The 17,143-nt window shown below is 35.1% G+C and overlaps 1 protein-coding gene across 1 annotated transcript in view; it reads right to left on the bottom strand.

Annotated features, from left to right (window-relative positions):
- The window catches only part of DIS3 (DIS3 homolog, exosome endoribonuclease and 3'-5' exoribonuclease), a 40,392-nt gene that overhangs the window by 11,462 nt on the left and 11,787 nt on the right, over positions 1–17,143 (bottom strand). Inside the window, exons 7-14 of the mRNA XM_027844524.1 lie at positions 15,359–15,472; positions 9,730–9,867; positions 8,988–9,134; positions 7,654–7,770; positions 7,253–7,354; positions 6,172–6,236; positions 5,994–6,078; positions 608–735 (exon numbers count right to left, since the gene is read on the bottom strand). Of these exons, the coding sequence (XP_027700325.1) occupies positions 608–735; positions 5,994–6,078; positions 6,172–6,236; positions 7,253–7,354; positions 7,654–7,770; positions 8,988–9,134; positions 9,730–9,867; positions 15,359–15,472 (896 nt within the window). The remainder of the gene's footprint in view (positions 1–607; positions 736–5,993; positions 6,079–6,171; positions 6,237–7,252; positions 7,355–7,653; positions 7,771–8,987; positions 9,135–9,729; positions 9,868–15,358; positions 15,473–17,143) is intronic.

Raw genomic sequence — 17,143 nt, 5'->3', positions numbered from 1 at the left:
CCTCCAGAATGAGTAATCAGTTTTTATTAGGTGGTCTGAGGATATAGTTTGTTCCTAGCTAATGGATATGATGCTACTGCAGAAGAATTTTAACTTTTACAAAGCATCTTACTATTAGTTAATAAAGGCTAGAGATAGAAACTGGACTGGTGATTTCATTGGTGTAAGAAAAGTTCTTTTAACAATGCAGATCAGAACGTTCTCTGCCACTTATACTCTTAATTGCTTAGAGCAGTGAGAGGTTATGTAACTTGTCCAGGGTCAAAGAAATAGTATATGTCAGAGATGAGACTTGAATGCAAGTCTTACGTGGGTCTGAGACTAGCTCTCTATCCAATATACCATACATCCTCTATAGTATTTAATATACATTTACTATGTAAATATATACATATATATGATATATACTTAATATACATGCATTATGTATTTAATATGCATATAAACTTAAATATAGTGCTTAATGCACACTTGAAATATCTGCTACACAAACCACTATATGTTCTTCTATTACACATGATAAACATGGTCTTTCAAAAAAAGGTTAACAAGCTAGCTTAATAATGGTATCCAAGTTAGATATAGCCAACAAATAAAGAAAATATACCCTGCATCTATTCTCTGCCTCTTCAGAATTTTTGCTAGTTTATTTAGTCCACGGAGACTAGTGGTAATATCATCATTCATGGCTGCTGAATCAATTCTCATTTGCGCTTCTGCATATGTAAGGGAAGCCTGGAAAAGAAATTGTAAATTAACATGACAATTATGAACAAGAAAACTAGAGTTGTGTCTTCCAGCCTCAGGTGGAAATCTGAAATCCATGATGTTAAACTGCTTAAAATCAATAATGAAAAGGAAATATTGAGTAAAGATTCCCACTTTCAATAGTACTATTTCTGGTCTATTAACCCAGCATTTATCAGAGTAGAACCTTGTTATCTACCTAAAGTCAATGTTGTACTGAACTAAAAAGAAATTATTTTATTTCAGTCTCCTACCCCCCATACACACAATGGTTACCTTAGTTTTTAATTAAACCCAAGAATCACTGTGGTGACTAAATCATGAAAGTTTAGAAATTGACCTAGATAAGGACTGTTCTAGCAACCATAAGGTAAAATCCTTTTAACATATGATATTTAGTAGGCAAATAATTAGAAAAATGAAGTAGCCCACATGATATCTAATTTAATGTCTCAATGGGAAAAAGAGAATCAAAAACTTAAGAAAATAACTCCTTGGAAATTAGAATAGGGCAAGGAGAAGCTAATGTCTTTATAAAACACCAAGAAATAATAAAACAAAATTGAATTAAAAAAAAAAAAGAAAAAAGAGAATGTGAAACATCTCATCAGAAAAACTGATCTGGGGGCAGATAGGTGGTGCAGTAGACAAAGCACCTCCTGGAATCAGGAGGACCTGAGTTCAAATCTGGCCTTAAACACATAACACTTACTAGCTCTGTGACCCTGGGAAAAACTGAACTGAGAACAGTTTGAGGAGAAACAATATTAAGAATTGCTGGACTATCTGAAAGTTATGATCAAAAAAAGAATCTTGATAGAATATTACAAGAAATTGTTAAGGAAAACTGCCCTGAAGTTCTAAAACAAGAAGGTAAAGGAGAAATAAAAAAAACAAAAATACACCTATCACCACTTAAAAGAGACCCCAGGAGAAAAACTTAGAAGAATATCATAGCCAAATGCCAAAGCTCCCAGGTTAAGGAGAAAATATCGCAAGCAACAAAAAAAAAATAATTTAAATATTACAGAACTATAATCAGGATCACACAAGACCTAGCAGCTTCTATAGTGAAGGATAGCAGGTCTTGGAACACTATTTTTTTTAAGAGCAAAAGAACTGGGTCTGCAACCAAAAATGACTCACCCAGCCAAGTTAAGTATAATGCTGAATAAAAAAAAAATGGATATTTAATGAACTTAAAGACTTTCAGGTATTTGCGACAAAAGAGCAGAACTTAATGGGAAATTCGACATATAAGATCCAGGAGAAATATAAGGTAAACATTAAAGACCAATTATAAGAGACTCAATAAGGTCAAACTGTTTACTTCTTATATGTGAAAATATTAGCAGCACTCTTATGACTATCATTATTAATTGGATAGTTTGAAAAACAGGCTTGGGCTGAGCTGTGTACAATTGGTAATTCTAAAAACTAAAACTGTATAGGGAAAGATAAAAAGGAGTAATTATCTCATACAAATGAGGCATGAAAGGAAGAACTGACACAGAAGAATCAAGTGGAGGCAGGGAGGGCTGGTGGGTTAAAGAGACAACAATATATACATCAAGAAAGGTATGAAAGTCTTCTAAATTTAGAAAGAAATAAGAGGGTGCTAGGGTTAGGATAAGGGAGGGACTATTAGAAGGGTGTGTAGATTAAGAATTAGGAGGAGAAAAGGAATAAGGGAGAAACTCCCTTATAGAAAGATAGGTAGAGTAAGGTGGAGAGTGAGGGAGAGGATAAGGGAGAGAATCTTAGAGGGGTGGGGAGATTAAGGAATAGGAGGGCAAGGTCATGGGTAGAAATAAATGATAAGAGTGACAAGGGATAGCGTAAATAGGGCAAGAGGAATAGTAACGAAAAATGGGATGGAGGGAAATACACAACAAGTAACTATACCTTTGAATGTGAATGGGATGAATTTACCCATAAAACAGCAAAATGGATTAAAAATCTGAATTCAACAATATTTCACTTACAGGAAATATAATAAACATGATATATGCAGAGTTGAAATACAGGGTTAGAGTAAAATTTATTATATAAAAAAAAGCAGGGCTAGCAATCATGATCTCAGACAAAGTTAAAGTTTAAGCAGATTTAATTAAAAGAGAAAGAGGGAAACTACACTATGTGTCACCAATATTATTCAATGCTGTTCCAGAGATTCCCAAACTTATTTGGCCTAGCATACCCTTTAAAAAAAATTACTCAGCAACCCTGTGGAAATCTACTTTCTTTAACCCTTTAACAGTTTTTTGTTTTTTGTTTTTTTTTTTTTTTTTGAAATTTGCATCATTTCAAACTATTATCGCCCCCCTGGATCATTCCAGCGCCTCCCAAGGGCGGTACAGCCCACTTTGGGAACATATGTTAGATCACTTAAAACAGTATAAAATACCTGAGAGTATACCTGCCAAAACAGACACAGGAACTACATGAACATTAAACATAAAACACTCTTTATACAAATAAAGTTAGATTTAAATAATTAGAGAAATATTCATTGTTCATGGGCAGACAAAGCCAATATAATAAAAATGACAATTTCACCTAACTAATCTATTTATTCAATGCCATTCCAATTAAATTATTTCAAAAATATTTTACTGAGTTAGAAAATATAATAACAAAATGTACTTGGAAGAACAAAAAGTCAAGAATTCCAAAGAAACTAATGAAAAAAAATGTAAAGAAAGGAGATTCAGTAGTACCAGACCTTAAACCAGGCCTGCACAACCTATGGCCTCCAGGCCACTTACAGCCCTCAGGCTGCTTGCAGCACATAAAAGGATTTCCAGCAGCCTGCAAAAAAATGTAGAGGAAAACATCCTTTGTATGCAGAGGAAATCCTTTGGTGGGCTGCAGATTGTGCAGGCCTACCTTAAAACTATATTATACGGCAGTAAATATCAAAACTATCTGGTACTGGTTACGAAACAGAAAGACATATCAATGGAGCAGAGTAGACATGATATTCAGAAGTAAAGGACTACAGTAATTCTGTATTTAACAAATGTAAAGATTTTAGTTTTGAGAACAGATATAAAGAAGTCTGGCAGGATTGGGCATAGATCAATATATTAAACCATGTACCAAGATAAGGTCAAAATGGATACATTATCTAGATATAAAGAGAGATATCACAAGAAAATTAGAAGAACATGGAATTTATTATCCATCAGACTCATGGATAGGAAAATAATATATGAAGAAACAAGAGACTGCATTGTTGAGGTATAAAATGGATAATTTTGATTATATTAAAACATTTTTATATAAAGAAAACCAACGTAGCCAAGATTAGAAGAAAAGCACAAATTTGGGGGAAAAACTTTCACCAACAATCTCTCAGACAAAGGTCTCATTTCTCAACTGTATAAAGAATTTTATCAAATTTATACAAACATGAATCATATCCTAATTGATAAAATAATCAAAGGATATGAACAGCCAGTTTTTCAATGGAGAAATCAAAACTATATATAATCATATGAAAAAGTGCTCCAAATCTATTGATTAGATTAGAGAAACGCAAATTAAACCAATTTTGAGTTATCATCTTACACCTATCAGATTGGCTAAAATGATATATGCCCTTCAACTGGGAAATGGTTAAACAAGTTATGGTATATGATTGTGATGGAATACAACTGTGATATAAGAAATGATGAGCTGGTTGATTTAGAAAAAACATGGAAAGACTTGGAACTATACGAACACATATACACATATTCACATTTAATTGTAGTTTTCTCTAGGCCAGGATGGGAAGTGAAGGAGAAAAAAATAAAATAAAAAGTGCACAGCAGAGAACAAAAGAAAACTTAGAAGGAAGCACAGAAAAGCTGGGTAGCTTTGAAAACAATGTGGTGTGTAGATGAAAATGCTCTTTTTTTTCTTTTTCTCATTTTGTATTTAAGTTTAAAAAGAATAAAAGAAACAGGAAAACATTAGTGTGTTTCAAAGACTCTATGAGTAGAGAAATGAAGGAGGAATTCTTAATAGTTGAGAAAACTTCACTCATAGAAGGCCTCCTGGAATCTCCTTTCCATTAGCTTATCTCACACTGCCTGAATTTCGTATAACAGTTCACTTCACTTTGTTAGCGTCAATTAGAAATTCTTTTTGGGGGGCAGCTATGTGGCACAGTATATGGAGCTCTGGCCTTGGAGTCAGGAGGACCTGAGTTCAAATCCAGCCTCAGATACTTGGCATTTCCTAGCTGTGTGACCCTGGGCAAGTCACTTAACCTCAATTACCTCACCAAAAAAAAAAAAATAAAGCAAAAAGAAATTCTTTTTGGGTTAAACATATTTTTAAAAATATAAATACCTCTGAAATAAAGGGCTATCAATAATTCACAAATATTAATTCAATAAGGTCTGCTTTCTTCTTATAACCTAGTTGACAAATAAGCTGATGAGTAGAAGCTCTGATTAGCAAGGAAGATGATAAATTCTGAAAAATGGAGTTCTTTGGAAGCATAGTAGGCTGGAATAAAGTGCCACAGTTGATGGCTTAAAGCAATTTAAATGTTTAGGGCCTGGGGAGAAAGGCACTAAAATGTGTGAAAGTGATGGATGCAGACAGAAAGATGGCATGGTGACAAAGACAAATTCTACTTATTTCAAAATTTTGCATAAGGTTGGTTCTGTGACCAGAAGAAAAAGAATTTTCCCGCCCCCTTCCTCCTGTATCTCATAACTGGCTGTTTCTGAGACCCAGTACTAGCAATTTTCAGGACAGTACTAGCAATTTGTTATAATATGAGCAAAAGAGGCTGCTGCAGGCTTAAAATCCCTAATCACATATATGGGTAATGTTATTTCTATGTCATAATTCATTCAGCATTCCACATAAACTTTTAAATGTATTTCTGAAACATTACCCAATGGAAAATTAAAATTCCTTTATCCCAATTTCCAATCTAAAAGGACACGAAGTTCTTTACTCTAATCCCCTGTAAAACACTAAACTTTATAGCTTTCAATATAATTTTCAATAGGGTAAGTGAAACATTATGACTGTTGTCAGTCTTGCTACTCCCTGACAGGAACACAGGGACAAAATAGATAGTTCAAAGCTCTAGGTTTGGGGTACATTCTAAAAGAAATACTGGGGAAGCTGGCAATGTGTTTTCTGTAGTTTTCTGACTCAAGTGAAGTTAGTTTTGTAAGGCAATCTTTTTCAAAGCACTGATTTTTTTTTTTAATAGAAAGAAAACCTTCACACTTTACCTTTGAATTAATGGCACTTTTGGTAAATCTGGTTTTTAAAATTTCAGCATTATGATTCATTTCCCAAATACATGAAAATGCTAGCCTAGGAAAAAGAACAGATAATATTACTAAAACAAAAATAGTGGTAAACATTAAATGTAAATATTAAGTCTTATGAAAAAGTATGCACAGATACCTGTCCACATTTGATCTTAAGGAACATAAATTAGAGCTAAGCAATTCTGGAACCATATCAATTCTCTGTAAAAGACAGAAATAAAATCTTAAAAATTACTTAGCAGTAGTGTATGAAATTTAATTCATTTTTTTCTAAATAGGAAGGTAAATAAAATTTTTATGAATTATAAGGAAAAATCATTTTTCAAACATGAAATCCTAATGACATTTCTATATTTCCAGAACATAAAGGAGGAATTATGGCAACATGCTATAGTAGGAAGATTAGATAAGGATTCAAGAGATCTGGGATCTAGCTCTGGTAGAGCTGAATTTACACTTTACCTTTGAATTAATGGGACTTTTGGTAAACCTAGTTTTTGATTTCAATAAACGTTCAGCAAGACAGATGTGACCTTATATAAAAGAAAAGGCCTAAATGACCTCTAAAGTCCCCTCCTCTTGCAATTATATTCAGTTAATGCTGCATATATTCACATATGGACCTGTTGCCTCCTAATTCAAATGTAAGATCCTTGGAAGTGAGCAATGTTGGATTCTTTGTACTCCTACTCCCAGAAACTAGCACAGGACTTGTCATATAGCAAATGTTTAATAAATGCTTGCTGACTGATTCCCTCTAGAAAATTCTATTTCTATGACAACACAAACCGTTCTGAGCTAGCCAAGCAACAAATATTAAAAAGGAGATAAACTATCTCTAATTGTTATTTAAGATACTCAATTACAAAGAGTACATTATTTTCCATGAAATAAATAGCCTAGGTCATCCAAGTATGCCTGTCTAAATTCACAAAAAAAAATTCTGTATATATCCACTGTTACAGTTATGCATTGATAAGCCAAGGCTTCATTAAATCCAGAGTATATTCTTCCTGTCTAGGAAATCTCTCAAATAATTTTAGTCAAAAACCCTTTAAGCAAGCTTTAACAAAAAAAAAAAAGTTACAATGAAAACTGATCGAAATTCCACTCTTTTTGTATTGTCTCAGTCTTCTCTGTATCCCCCACAGCACCCATTACAGTACCTTTCACATAATATGCATGTTATAAATACTTGCTGAATGAAAAATATTTACTTTTTCACAAAGATAGACAGTTGTTCCTCTTTTAGCTGACTCTTGATCCAAAGCATTTCCTGGTCGAATAAAGTGGCTGACATCTGCAATGTGAACACCAACCTTAAAAAGACAAGAAGTAAAGCAAAACATGACAAGATTTTGCATAATTCATTAACTTTCCTAAAGGAAATCTAAGGAGAAAGAAGTTCAACAAAAAAGAAAAATGATATATTACACCTAACATTTTAATCTAATAATACAAATCCATTAGTTTCTCTAGCTGTAATACACAGCATTTTATACAAGCACTTAACAAATAAATACTACCAAGTCAAATGAAAACTGTCTAGGTAAAGTTCTACTTGAACATAAGCTGTAAAACTAACATCTCCAGCAAAAAGGCCTTGTAAAATAAATACCTCTAGATTTCCATTTTCAAGTTCTCGACAATGTAAAGCATCATCTATATCTGTACACTTTGGAGGATCCACACTACAAACACAAAGGTGTCTCAGATCTTCTCTATTCTTCATGTCCTATAAAAAGATATAAAAAGAGGAAATAATTACATATAACAATAATTTAACAGTTGGGGAAAAATCAATATATTTTAAATTATTAGGATGCATTCTTCAATGGTACACTGTGGTCAAGGGTACCCTCTGTCCTCAAAGTTATACTAGTAGAGTCTGAGCTATGAGAGACTGGTAGGCTAGGAGGCTTCCAGTGGAACTGGTGAAGGCCTCCATTTTTTTCAGTTATAGTAACTCTGTGATACCACCTATTATGTTGGTTAGGAGATTTCAATCTCTATCAGTGCAGGGAGAATTCATACTCATGAAATTATGACTCCTTAAAGTCCTCAGGCCTTATTATACTACTTTAATATATATGTGTGTAGGTACACATACACATACATACATTTTTATTTTATTATTATTATTATTTTTAGCCTATACCTCATTGGTGTGGGTAACTCCCTCTAACAGCATGATTACAATCCATTTATGCTATTTCATCCTGCATGATTTCTTTCCCAAGTGCTCCTGTAAATCCTCCACAAGAGCCCTCGAGGCATCCAAATTTATACAGTGTGATAGTTCATATATTAATAAGCGAGTTATTAAAATACATACATATCCCATTTCCCCCATCTCAGTTCAAACATAAGTTGAGGCTAACCTTAATTTTATTTGAACATATCTAGACACCTTATTCATCTCTGAAAACTCAAAATATATAATTTCCCTGCTTCCTGAGAGTTTAATTTCTGTTTAAGTATAAATGTTTTTTTCAGGTATAGTACCTACATCTTTTGTACATACACACAGAAAATACTTAAAAGTATTTTGGCCAGTGCAAAACAGACTGACTGATCAAAAGATAAGATAAATGTGAGGGAAAAAAACTCAGGTTTCTCATTTTGCTTAAAATGTTTATTAAACACTTCAAAATGTTTATTTTAAATATGTTTGTTTTATTATTATTAAATTGATGTTTAATTATTAATATTAAATAAATAAATTAAATATTAATGATTATTAAATTATTAAAATGTTTATTTAAAATGTTTATTTTAATTTTTAAATGCTTAAAAAGATATTCCAACTAAAAAATGAGTAAAACTAACACAGTTAAAATCTCTTATTGGAAGGAGCAGAAGACAACATGATAGAAATTGTACTTCTGCTCGGCTGAAGTCCCCACTTTTACCTAAACGGGTACAGCTCATTTGACAGCATTCTTCTCTCACCTCTTCAGTGATGCTCCAGGGCATCTTTGGCAGGAAACTAAGAACAGCTTGAGAAAAGGGCTGATGAGGAACATCATGTTCAAGGAGCAGAACTTCGGTTTCAGTCTCTTTATCACCAACAGCACCTAAATTTTTTACAAAGTGACCCTAAAAATAATAATTATTTCAGAAGACATATTTTACAATTGTTTCACCACCAGAAACACATTCTTTTATTAAGTTACTGTTGTTCAAATGCTTTTCCCAATTTACTATTCCTAAAATAACCCAGGTAGTTGGGTAGACACAGTGTCCTCCAACGAAGAAATGGGAAAACTGGAGATGGAGAGAATTCCAAAGATGTTCAATATGTAAGATCATAGTCTTTAAATCTGCTTATTTCCTGTGATCCTTTGGACTTAAACTGTGTTTCAAAATACACCAGCTATTTCTGTCAAGAATTTTTTTTAGAGTGCAAATGGAAAGAGGCATTTAAATTCTAGAACTATTGATTTTTTTTCTTAGTGACAAAAATCAGCCTTTTCGTGAATTTACTTCTCATAGACACAGCCAAGGAAGCTATTCCAAACAATATTTTAACTCTGTTAATTAAGTTGAAAAATAACATCACAGTTTATTGGATTATATGTATAAATTAACAAAATGATCAGAATGGACACACTAAATTTCAGTGCAAATTTCACATCACACAGATTTTCTTTTAGACATTATAGAAAAGATTTGTCCTCTAAAAATAACTTACATTAGGATATCTAGAATTCTTGGGCCAACCATCAATAGCAACAATAATTCTCTGTCCTTCTAAGGTTGAAGCTTGTCTTGTTTCTATTCGAATCCGAGGTATTCTCTTGTCAGCAGGTGTAAAGAGATGTCTTCTTGACTACAGACAATATAGAAAATGTTCTTGGTGGGTTATAAGTTCCTTAAAAAAGTAAAAACTTCACCCTATTCCATCATTCTAGTAAGAGAAAAAAAAAATCCTTCCATTGGAACCTTTGATCGCTTTTCCTCCCAACTTCTCAGGCAACTGGTTTCAACAGTCTTTCCCTCTCTTTCACATATCAATCTCTTCTCCAATGGCTCTTTCCCATCTGCTTATAAACATCTTATTAAAAATCTTCAAAAAGCCTTCCTTGATCCATCTACTATCTACTGTCCTATCTTTCCCTATTACTTTTTTTTTTTAAGGCAGTTGAGGTTAAGTGACTTGCCCAGGGTCACACAGCTAATAAGTGTCAAGTGTTTGGTCTGAGGCTGGATTTGAATTCAGGTCCTCCCGACTCCAGGGCTGGTGCTCTATCCACTGCACCACCTAGCTGCCCCCTATTACTTCTTTAAAAAGCTGTCTTTACCCAGAGCCCCTCTTTCCTTAACCCTTTAAAACTGGCTTTCAACTCCAACCACACTGAAACTTTAAACAACAAAAAGACATTTACATGGTGTTTTTTGTGTTATCTCATTTGTTCCTCATAACAATCCTGGAAATATATGCTATCATCCCCATTTTACCGATGAGAACACTGAGGTTGAAAGTTTACTGACTTGCACAGGGTCACACAGCTAATTAAGTCTGAGGCAAGATTTGAGACCCTATCTTCCAGACTCCAAGTTCAGTGCCCTATTTGCTCTAACACACTGCCTCAAAGATCACAGATGACTTCTCTCATTTTTTCAAGGCTGTAAGTGTATTTACTGGTGCTTTTTGTTTTTATATTACAATCAGAAATTTCTGAATATAACTACCAACACACCACCTTTGGAATTCTTCACTTTCCTTGAAACAAAGAAAATGGACTAAGCAAAATCAAAAGATGTAGGTACTATGCCTGACAGTGTCAGAAATATTCTGTATCCAAGGTCTCCCAGTGAAAGGCAGGATTTCTACAAGGCCAAGATTGCTGCATTTCCATGTTCTCTGCATTTATATTACTGTAGTCATGCTTTCCCTGGTTCTACTTACTTCACTTACCAATGTTTTCACCAACTTCCTCATGAATTTATCATTTTATATGGTGCAAGTGATATTTCATTAGTAATATCACAATTTGTTCAGTTACTTCTTAACCAATGGATGTCCATTTTGTTTCTAGTTTTTTGGGGTTTTTTTGCTGGCACCAAAAATGCCTCAATGACTGTTTTGGTATCTATGGATCTCTGACACTGAAATTGTTGGGTCAAAGGACATGGATTTTTCAGACATTTTCTTGAACATAATTCTAAACGGTTTTCTAGAAATGGTCCCAGAATTTATAACTCCATCAACAGTATTTTAGTGTGCCCATCTTTCTGTGGCCTCTTCAATGTTGAATTTTCTGCCTTTGTTATCTTTGCCAATCTGTGGAGTGTGCAGTGAAAACAGTTGCTTTCATTTAGATTTCTCTTTTTGTTGATCTGAAAAAATTTTTCATATAGTTGCTGAGAGTTTATAACACTGATGGCCCTAATTTAAACCTCCAATTTTCTTTTTTCACTCCTCATACTCCCTCACTCTGAAGCTTTTGACCATTCTGGCTACATCTACTCAATACTGTTTCCTCCTCTGGCTTCAGAGAAATGACTTCTGTCTTGGTTCTCTCCCTATCTCTCTAATCATTCCACTGTTTCCTTCCCTACTCTTCTTCCTAATCCTCTAAAATGAGGATTCCAAGGATCTCTGTCCTTTTGGCTCTCTTTTCTTTTCTCTCTACATTCCCTCCTTAGGCAATCTATTTTACCCCATAGTTTGTGCTATCTCTATGCAGATGGCTCCCAAATTTCTATCTCTAGGCTTCAACTCTTTTTTAAGTTCTAAACCTACACTTTGAACTGCCTTTAGAATATCTCCACTCAGTTGCCCAACCAGCTCAAATGCAACAAGTTCAAAACAAGACTGGTATTTTTCCTGCAAATATGTTGCTGAAGATTTCACTATTTTTATCTGTGACACCACTCAGCCAATCTCCTGCATTCATAACTTCAAGTAACCTCTGACCCAAAAGGATCCTGTGCTCTCCTACCTCAACTACTTTTGTTCATATTATTCACAATGCCTAGAGCATACTGTCCCCACCTACACCACACACACACAGAATAGAATCTCACCTACAATAGCCGTTAAGAAGTGGTCATCCAGTATCTACTTGAAAACCTTAAATGAGGGAAAACCTCTTACCTCCCAGTGTAACTCATCCCACTATTCTGCCCATCTTGATCAACTGGTGAACCAGAATAGCTCTACACCATCTTCTATTGAGTCCCTGGCCCCCGAATCAAGTCACTAATTATGCCAGGCCAAGCCTAAGCCTTGGATCATTCCCATCATCCATTGCCTTCACTCTTACGCACATGCTGCTGAACAAAAATTGAGAAAATTTGCGATTCTTCTGATTGGGTTCACTAAAACTTTGCTGTATCTCAACTGAACCCTCACTACTACCAGATAATCCTTCTACACTTCCCCACTTTTCACATAGGCTCTTCAAGTCCTTTAATCCCTTCTCAAACCTTCCATTGCTTCCCCTCCCACCATCCTCTCAGCTAAGAACTTTGCCTCCTATTTAACTGAAAAAAACAAAAAACAAAAAAAAAAAACAAAAACAAAACTGAGGCCACTCAGAGATCTTTCTCTTCTTCCCTCCTCATCTCATCACTCAGATGTCTTCTGCCATTATCTTCTCCACTCTCGTCTCACACTAAGAGCTGGTCCAAATACTTGCAAAGACAAACCCCTCTATCTGCACAAACAATCTCATCTCATACCTTCTTCCCCAGCAGACTGCCTCCTCTATCATTCCCACTCCTCATTTATGTTCGATCTCTCCCTGTCTACTGGCTCCTTTTCTACTGCCTATAACCATGCACGGGCATGGTTACCTCATCCAAAAAACCTTCACTTGATCCTTCCATCCCCACTAACTATCATCCTATATCTCTTCTATCTTTTGTGGCTAAACTGCTTGAGAAAACCATTTACAATAGATGCTTCCACTTCCTTTGCTCCTGCTCTCTTCTTAAGTCTCTGCAGTCTCGCTTCTGATCTCCTTAATCAACAGAAACTGCCTTCTCTAAAGTTACCAATGATCTTCTAATTCCCAAATCCAATGGCCTTTTCTTAATCCCCATACTTCTTTATTTCTCTGCAGCTACTGATGTTGTCCATCATCCTCTTCTCCGTAATACTCCTTCTCTCCAGGTGTGTGGGACATCACTCTCTCCTGGATCTCCTTTTATCTACCTGACTACTCCTCAAGTCTCCTTTACTGGATCCTCATCCAGGTTACGCCCACTAATTGTGGGTGCCCCACAGGGCTCTGTCCTGGGGCTTCTTCTCTTCTCCATAATACTACACTTCACTTACTGACTTCACCAATTTCCATGGGTTTAATTACTATCTCTATGCTGAGGATTCTCAATTCTACCTATCCAGCTGTGACTTCTATGCTGACCTCCAGTTTTGCATTTTGAAACTGCCTTTTAGACATCTTGAAATGGATGTCCAATAGACATCTTAAAACTCAAGTTGTCCAAATATGAATTCGGTATCTTTTCCCCTAAGCCCTATTCCCTTCCACACTTCCCTGTTACTTTCTAGAGCACCACTATGCTCCCAGGTACCCAGGCCTGAAACCTAGGTATCATCTTTGGCTCCTCCCCATTTCTCACCCTTCATATCCAATCTTTTGCCAAGACCTATTAATTTCATCTCCATGATGTTTCTCAAATAGCCCTTCTTCTCTCTTTCTCTCACGATTCTCATTACTGCCATGGCCTTCTGTCTTTCCACCTCGAGTCTCTTCCCACCCCAGTTCACGCTCCATTCAGCCAAAAAAATTACTTTCCTAAGGTATTGGTCCAACCATGTCACCCTCATAGTCAATAAACTCCAGTGGTTTCCTACCACCTCCAAGTTAATGCAATATTCTCTGTCTGGCATTCAAAGTCCTTCATAACCTAGCCTCCCCCACCTTTCGAGTCTTCCTACACCCTACTCCCTGACACATACTCTTTGGTCTAGTCACACTGGCCTCCTGACTGTCCCATGAATCATATACTTCATCTCTTGGCTCCAGGCATTATCTCTGGCTTTCCCCAATGCTTAGAATGACCTCCCCTCCTCATCTGCCTCCTAGTTTACTTCAAATCCCAGCTAAAATTCCATATTCTACAGAAAGCCTTTCCCAATCCCTCTTTATCCTAGAGTCTTCTCTCAGTTAATTATTTGCTATTTATCCTGTTCATAGTTTGTTTGTACATGTCTGCTTGTCTCCTCCATTAGACTGTGAGGTCCTAGAGGGCAGGGACTCTTCTTTGCCTTTCTATTTTCAGTACTTATGCACACTAATTGGTACACAGCAGACCACTTAATAAATGCTCACTTGACAACTCTAAGTCTCAGGAAATTTTTCCTCACAATTAATGAAGATCTACACTTCTGAAACTTTCATTATTCATGTTTTTTATTATTATTATTATTATTATTTTTTTAGGCAATTGGGGTTAAGTGACTTGCCCAGGGTCACACAGCTAATAAGTGTCAAGTGTTTGGTCTGAGGTCAGATTTGAACTTAGGTCCTCCTGACTTCAGGGCCCGTGCTCTATCCACTGTGTCACCTTGCTGCCCCTGAAACTTTCATTATTCAAAGGACAATTCTATCAATTGATGCCAAACTGAACAGACTTGAATCCCTCTTTCATATGGCAGCACTTGAAGGGCTGTCTGTCTGTTCTCCCCAAGTCTTTATTGTCTCAGAAGGTACTTCACATTCCTTGACTTGACCTTGTATGGAATGGTCTCCAGACTCTGCACCAGCAGAGTGAGAAGCAGCTTTTTAAATGTCCTCCAAATTTTGCAGTAGCAATTAATGAATACAAAATTTTATGCACAGTTTATAAAGTAGAGAAGAATTATCACCTTCCTCAATCTGGGTACTATGTTTAGAACAGCATTCGCTTTTTCAGTTGCCATGTCACACCGACCTCATTTTTGAGATTGCAGTACATTAAAAAATGTGTAAAATCCTTTTTACATGAATATATTCCATTGGGTCCCCACCCTCCTTTAAATTCCAACTCAAATGCCAGTTTTCCTATAAATCCTTACCTGGTTCAACTCAGTTTGGACTTTTCTCCCTCATAATTCATATAATACTGCAGTGTGCAACTTTTAAAAAAGCAATTATCATGGAATACTGTGTATGGGCTATGTTTATGCCTTATCCAGTTACTAACCTGTAACTGATCCATGAAAGCCAGGACCATGTCTTATCTAAATGTTATATGTCCCCTTGCATCTAGCATAGTATTCTGTACACAGTAGGCATTTAATAAATGGTTGTTGAATTAAGTTCATGTAGGCATTTTAAATATTACATAAGGAGAATGTTTTCACTTACTTCCTTGATATCAGACTTGGAAAGCATGCCACAAAATGGCCTCCAGTTCCGCTTTATTATTCCTATCACTCTTCCTGAAGGTCTTAACATTTTCTCATTTACAGCAGTCTTCAGCTGCAATTTAAAAATAAAAATAGAACCAAGTGTTTAGCCATTTTCCCATTAACAAAACAAATGATGAGTTTTTCAGGAGCATATGTAAACAGATACTGCAACATTCAAGCCCTAAATTATGACATCATAATAAACTGTATTAACTCTAAAATTCTTTGAAACAGTGTGACCAAACTTTCAAAGTAGTTTCATCCACAAGGAAGCAGTATATGTGAAACCAACAAAACTGTAACTAAATACCTAAAAACCAGATGCCATATGAATTCTAGTTTGACCTTATTTTCTCTAGGGTCAAATACAAATTTGTTTAAAAACACTCAAAACCTTCTAGAGCCCGGCTCCAACAAACTTTTGCAGCCTTGTTATACCTCATTATACTTTATCATTGTTCACGCTCAACTGGTATTCCTGCTACTCTTCATGATGAACACTGCATCTCCCATCTCTGGCTTTACATGGGTTATATCCCATGCCTACAATTCACTCCTCCTTAATATCACTTCTTAGAAGCCCTAGTTTCCTTCAAAGCTCAGATCGAGAACTACCTACATGAGATTTTTCTTAATCTCCTGAGATGTTAGTACTAACACCTTATATTAAATTTATTATTATATCCCAATTATATATTGTATCCCTCAGAAGAATGTAATCGGAAAGATCTATTTCAACTTTTGCCTTTGCAACTCCAGCACCTACCACAGATACGGCGCATAGTAAGGCTTAATGAATTATTGCTTACTGATTGGAAAAGATGACCTTTTCTACCTTAATAAGACACTGTGTGGGCTATGTAGTCTTACAGGTGAAACAGGATCTGTAACTAGACTTTTTTTGCGAATCTTGTCATGATTCTCACCTACAACTTAGAAAAACAAGTCAGTAATAAATATCATCTGTTACCAGAAAAAAATTCCTACTATCATGGACTTTCATTATAAGACTCAGATAGAAAAAGAAGAATGTAGTACAGTGAAAAGTCTGGGATTCTATCCAGCAACTGGAACTAGAAATTAGCTCTGTTAATATGAGCAAGTCATTTAATCACTCTGGACTTCAGTTTCTCCACCTGTAAAATGAGGCTGTTGTACCAGATGAGCTCTAAGTTTCCTCTAGTTCTAAAATTCTATGGCTCAATGTCAAAACGTTTGATAAGGACTCTATGAAAACCAAAATTTATACATATTCTAAGAACAAAATTAAAGTAAAATTCCAGAGTATATCATTCAGATGGGGAAAAAATATAGCACCACTACAAATTCTACTTGGAATAAGATATTCCAAGACTCACAAAAATGAAATAGAAAAAAAAAATCAAAATGTTTACGACATACATTCTTAATTCTGTGTCCTTGATGATGATAAATATTTGAAACTATCCTTTCTCATATTGGGTTTCATTAAAAATATACAGAAAAAGACAATGGAGAAAATTTGGGAAATATCCAATAAAAGATCCAGAGGGTTATACTTTTATGTAAAGGGAAATTTTGGATAAAAGAGAATAAACCATAAATTATAGTACTATTGTACTTTTTTTTTACAAGTAATTTTAAAAACTGGATTTACCTAGATGTCAATTAATAGAAACATAAGATCAATACCTAGAAGTAATATTAGAGATGATCTAGTCCCACCCTTTTACTTTATAGATGAGTAAAGTGTTCAGACTTT

This window comes from Vombatus ursinus, unplaced genomic scaffold (assembly GCF_900497805.2).
Source record: "Vombatus ursinus unplaced genomic scaffold, bare-nosed wombat genome assembly UNPS02014942.1, whole genome shotgun sequence".
In the NCBI taxonomy this organism is placed as follows: Eukaryota; Metazoa; Chordata; class Mammalia; order Diprotodontia; family Vombatidae; genus Vombatus; species Vombatus ursinus.
The sequence above is the reverse complement of the archived record's forward strand: the minus strand, read 5'-3'. Positions and strand labels throughout refer to the sequence as shown.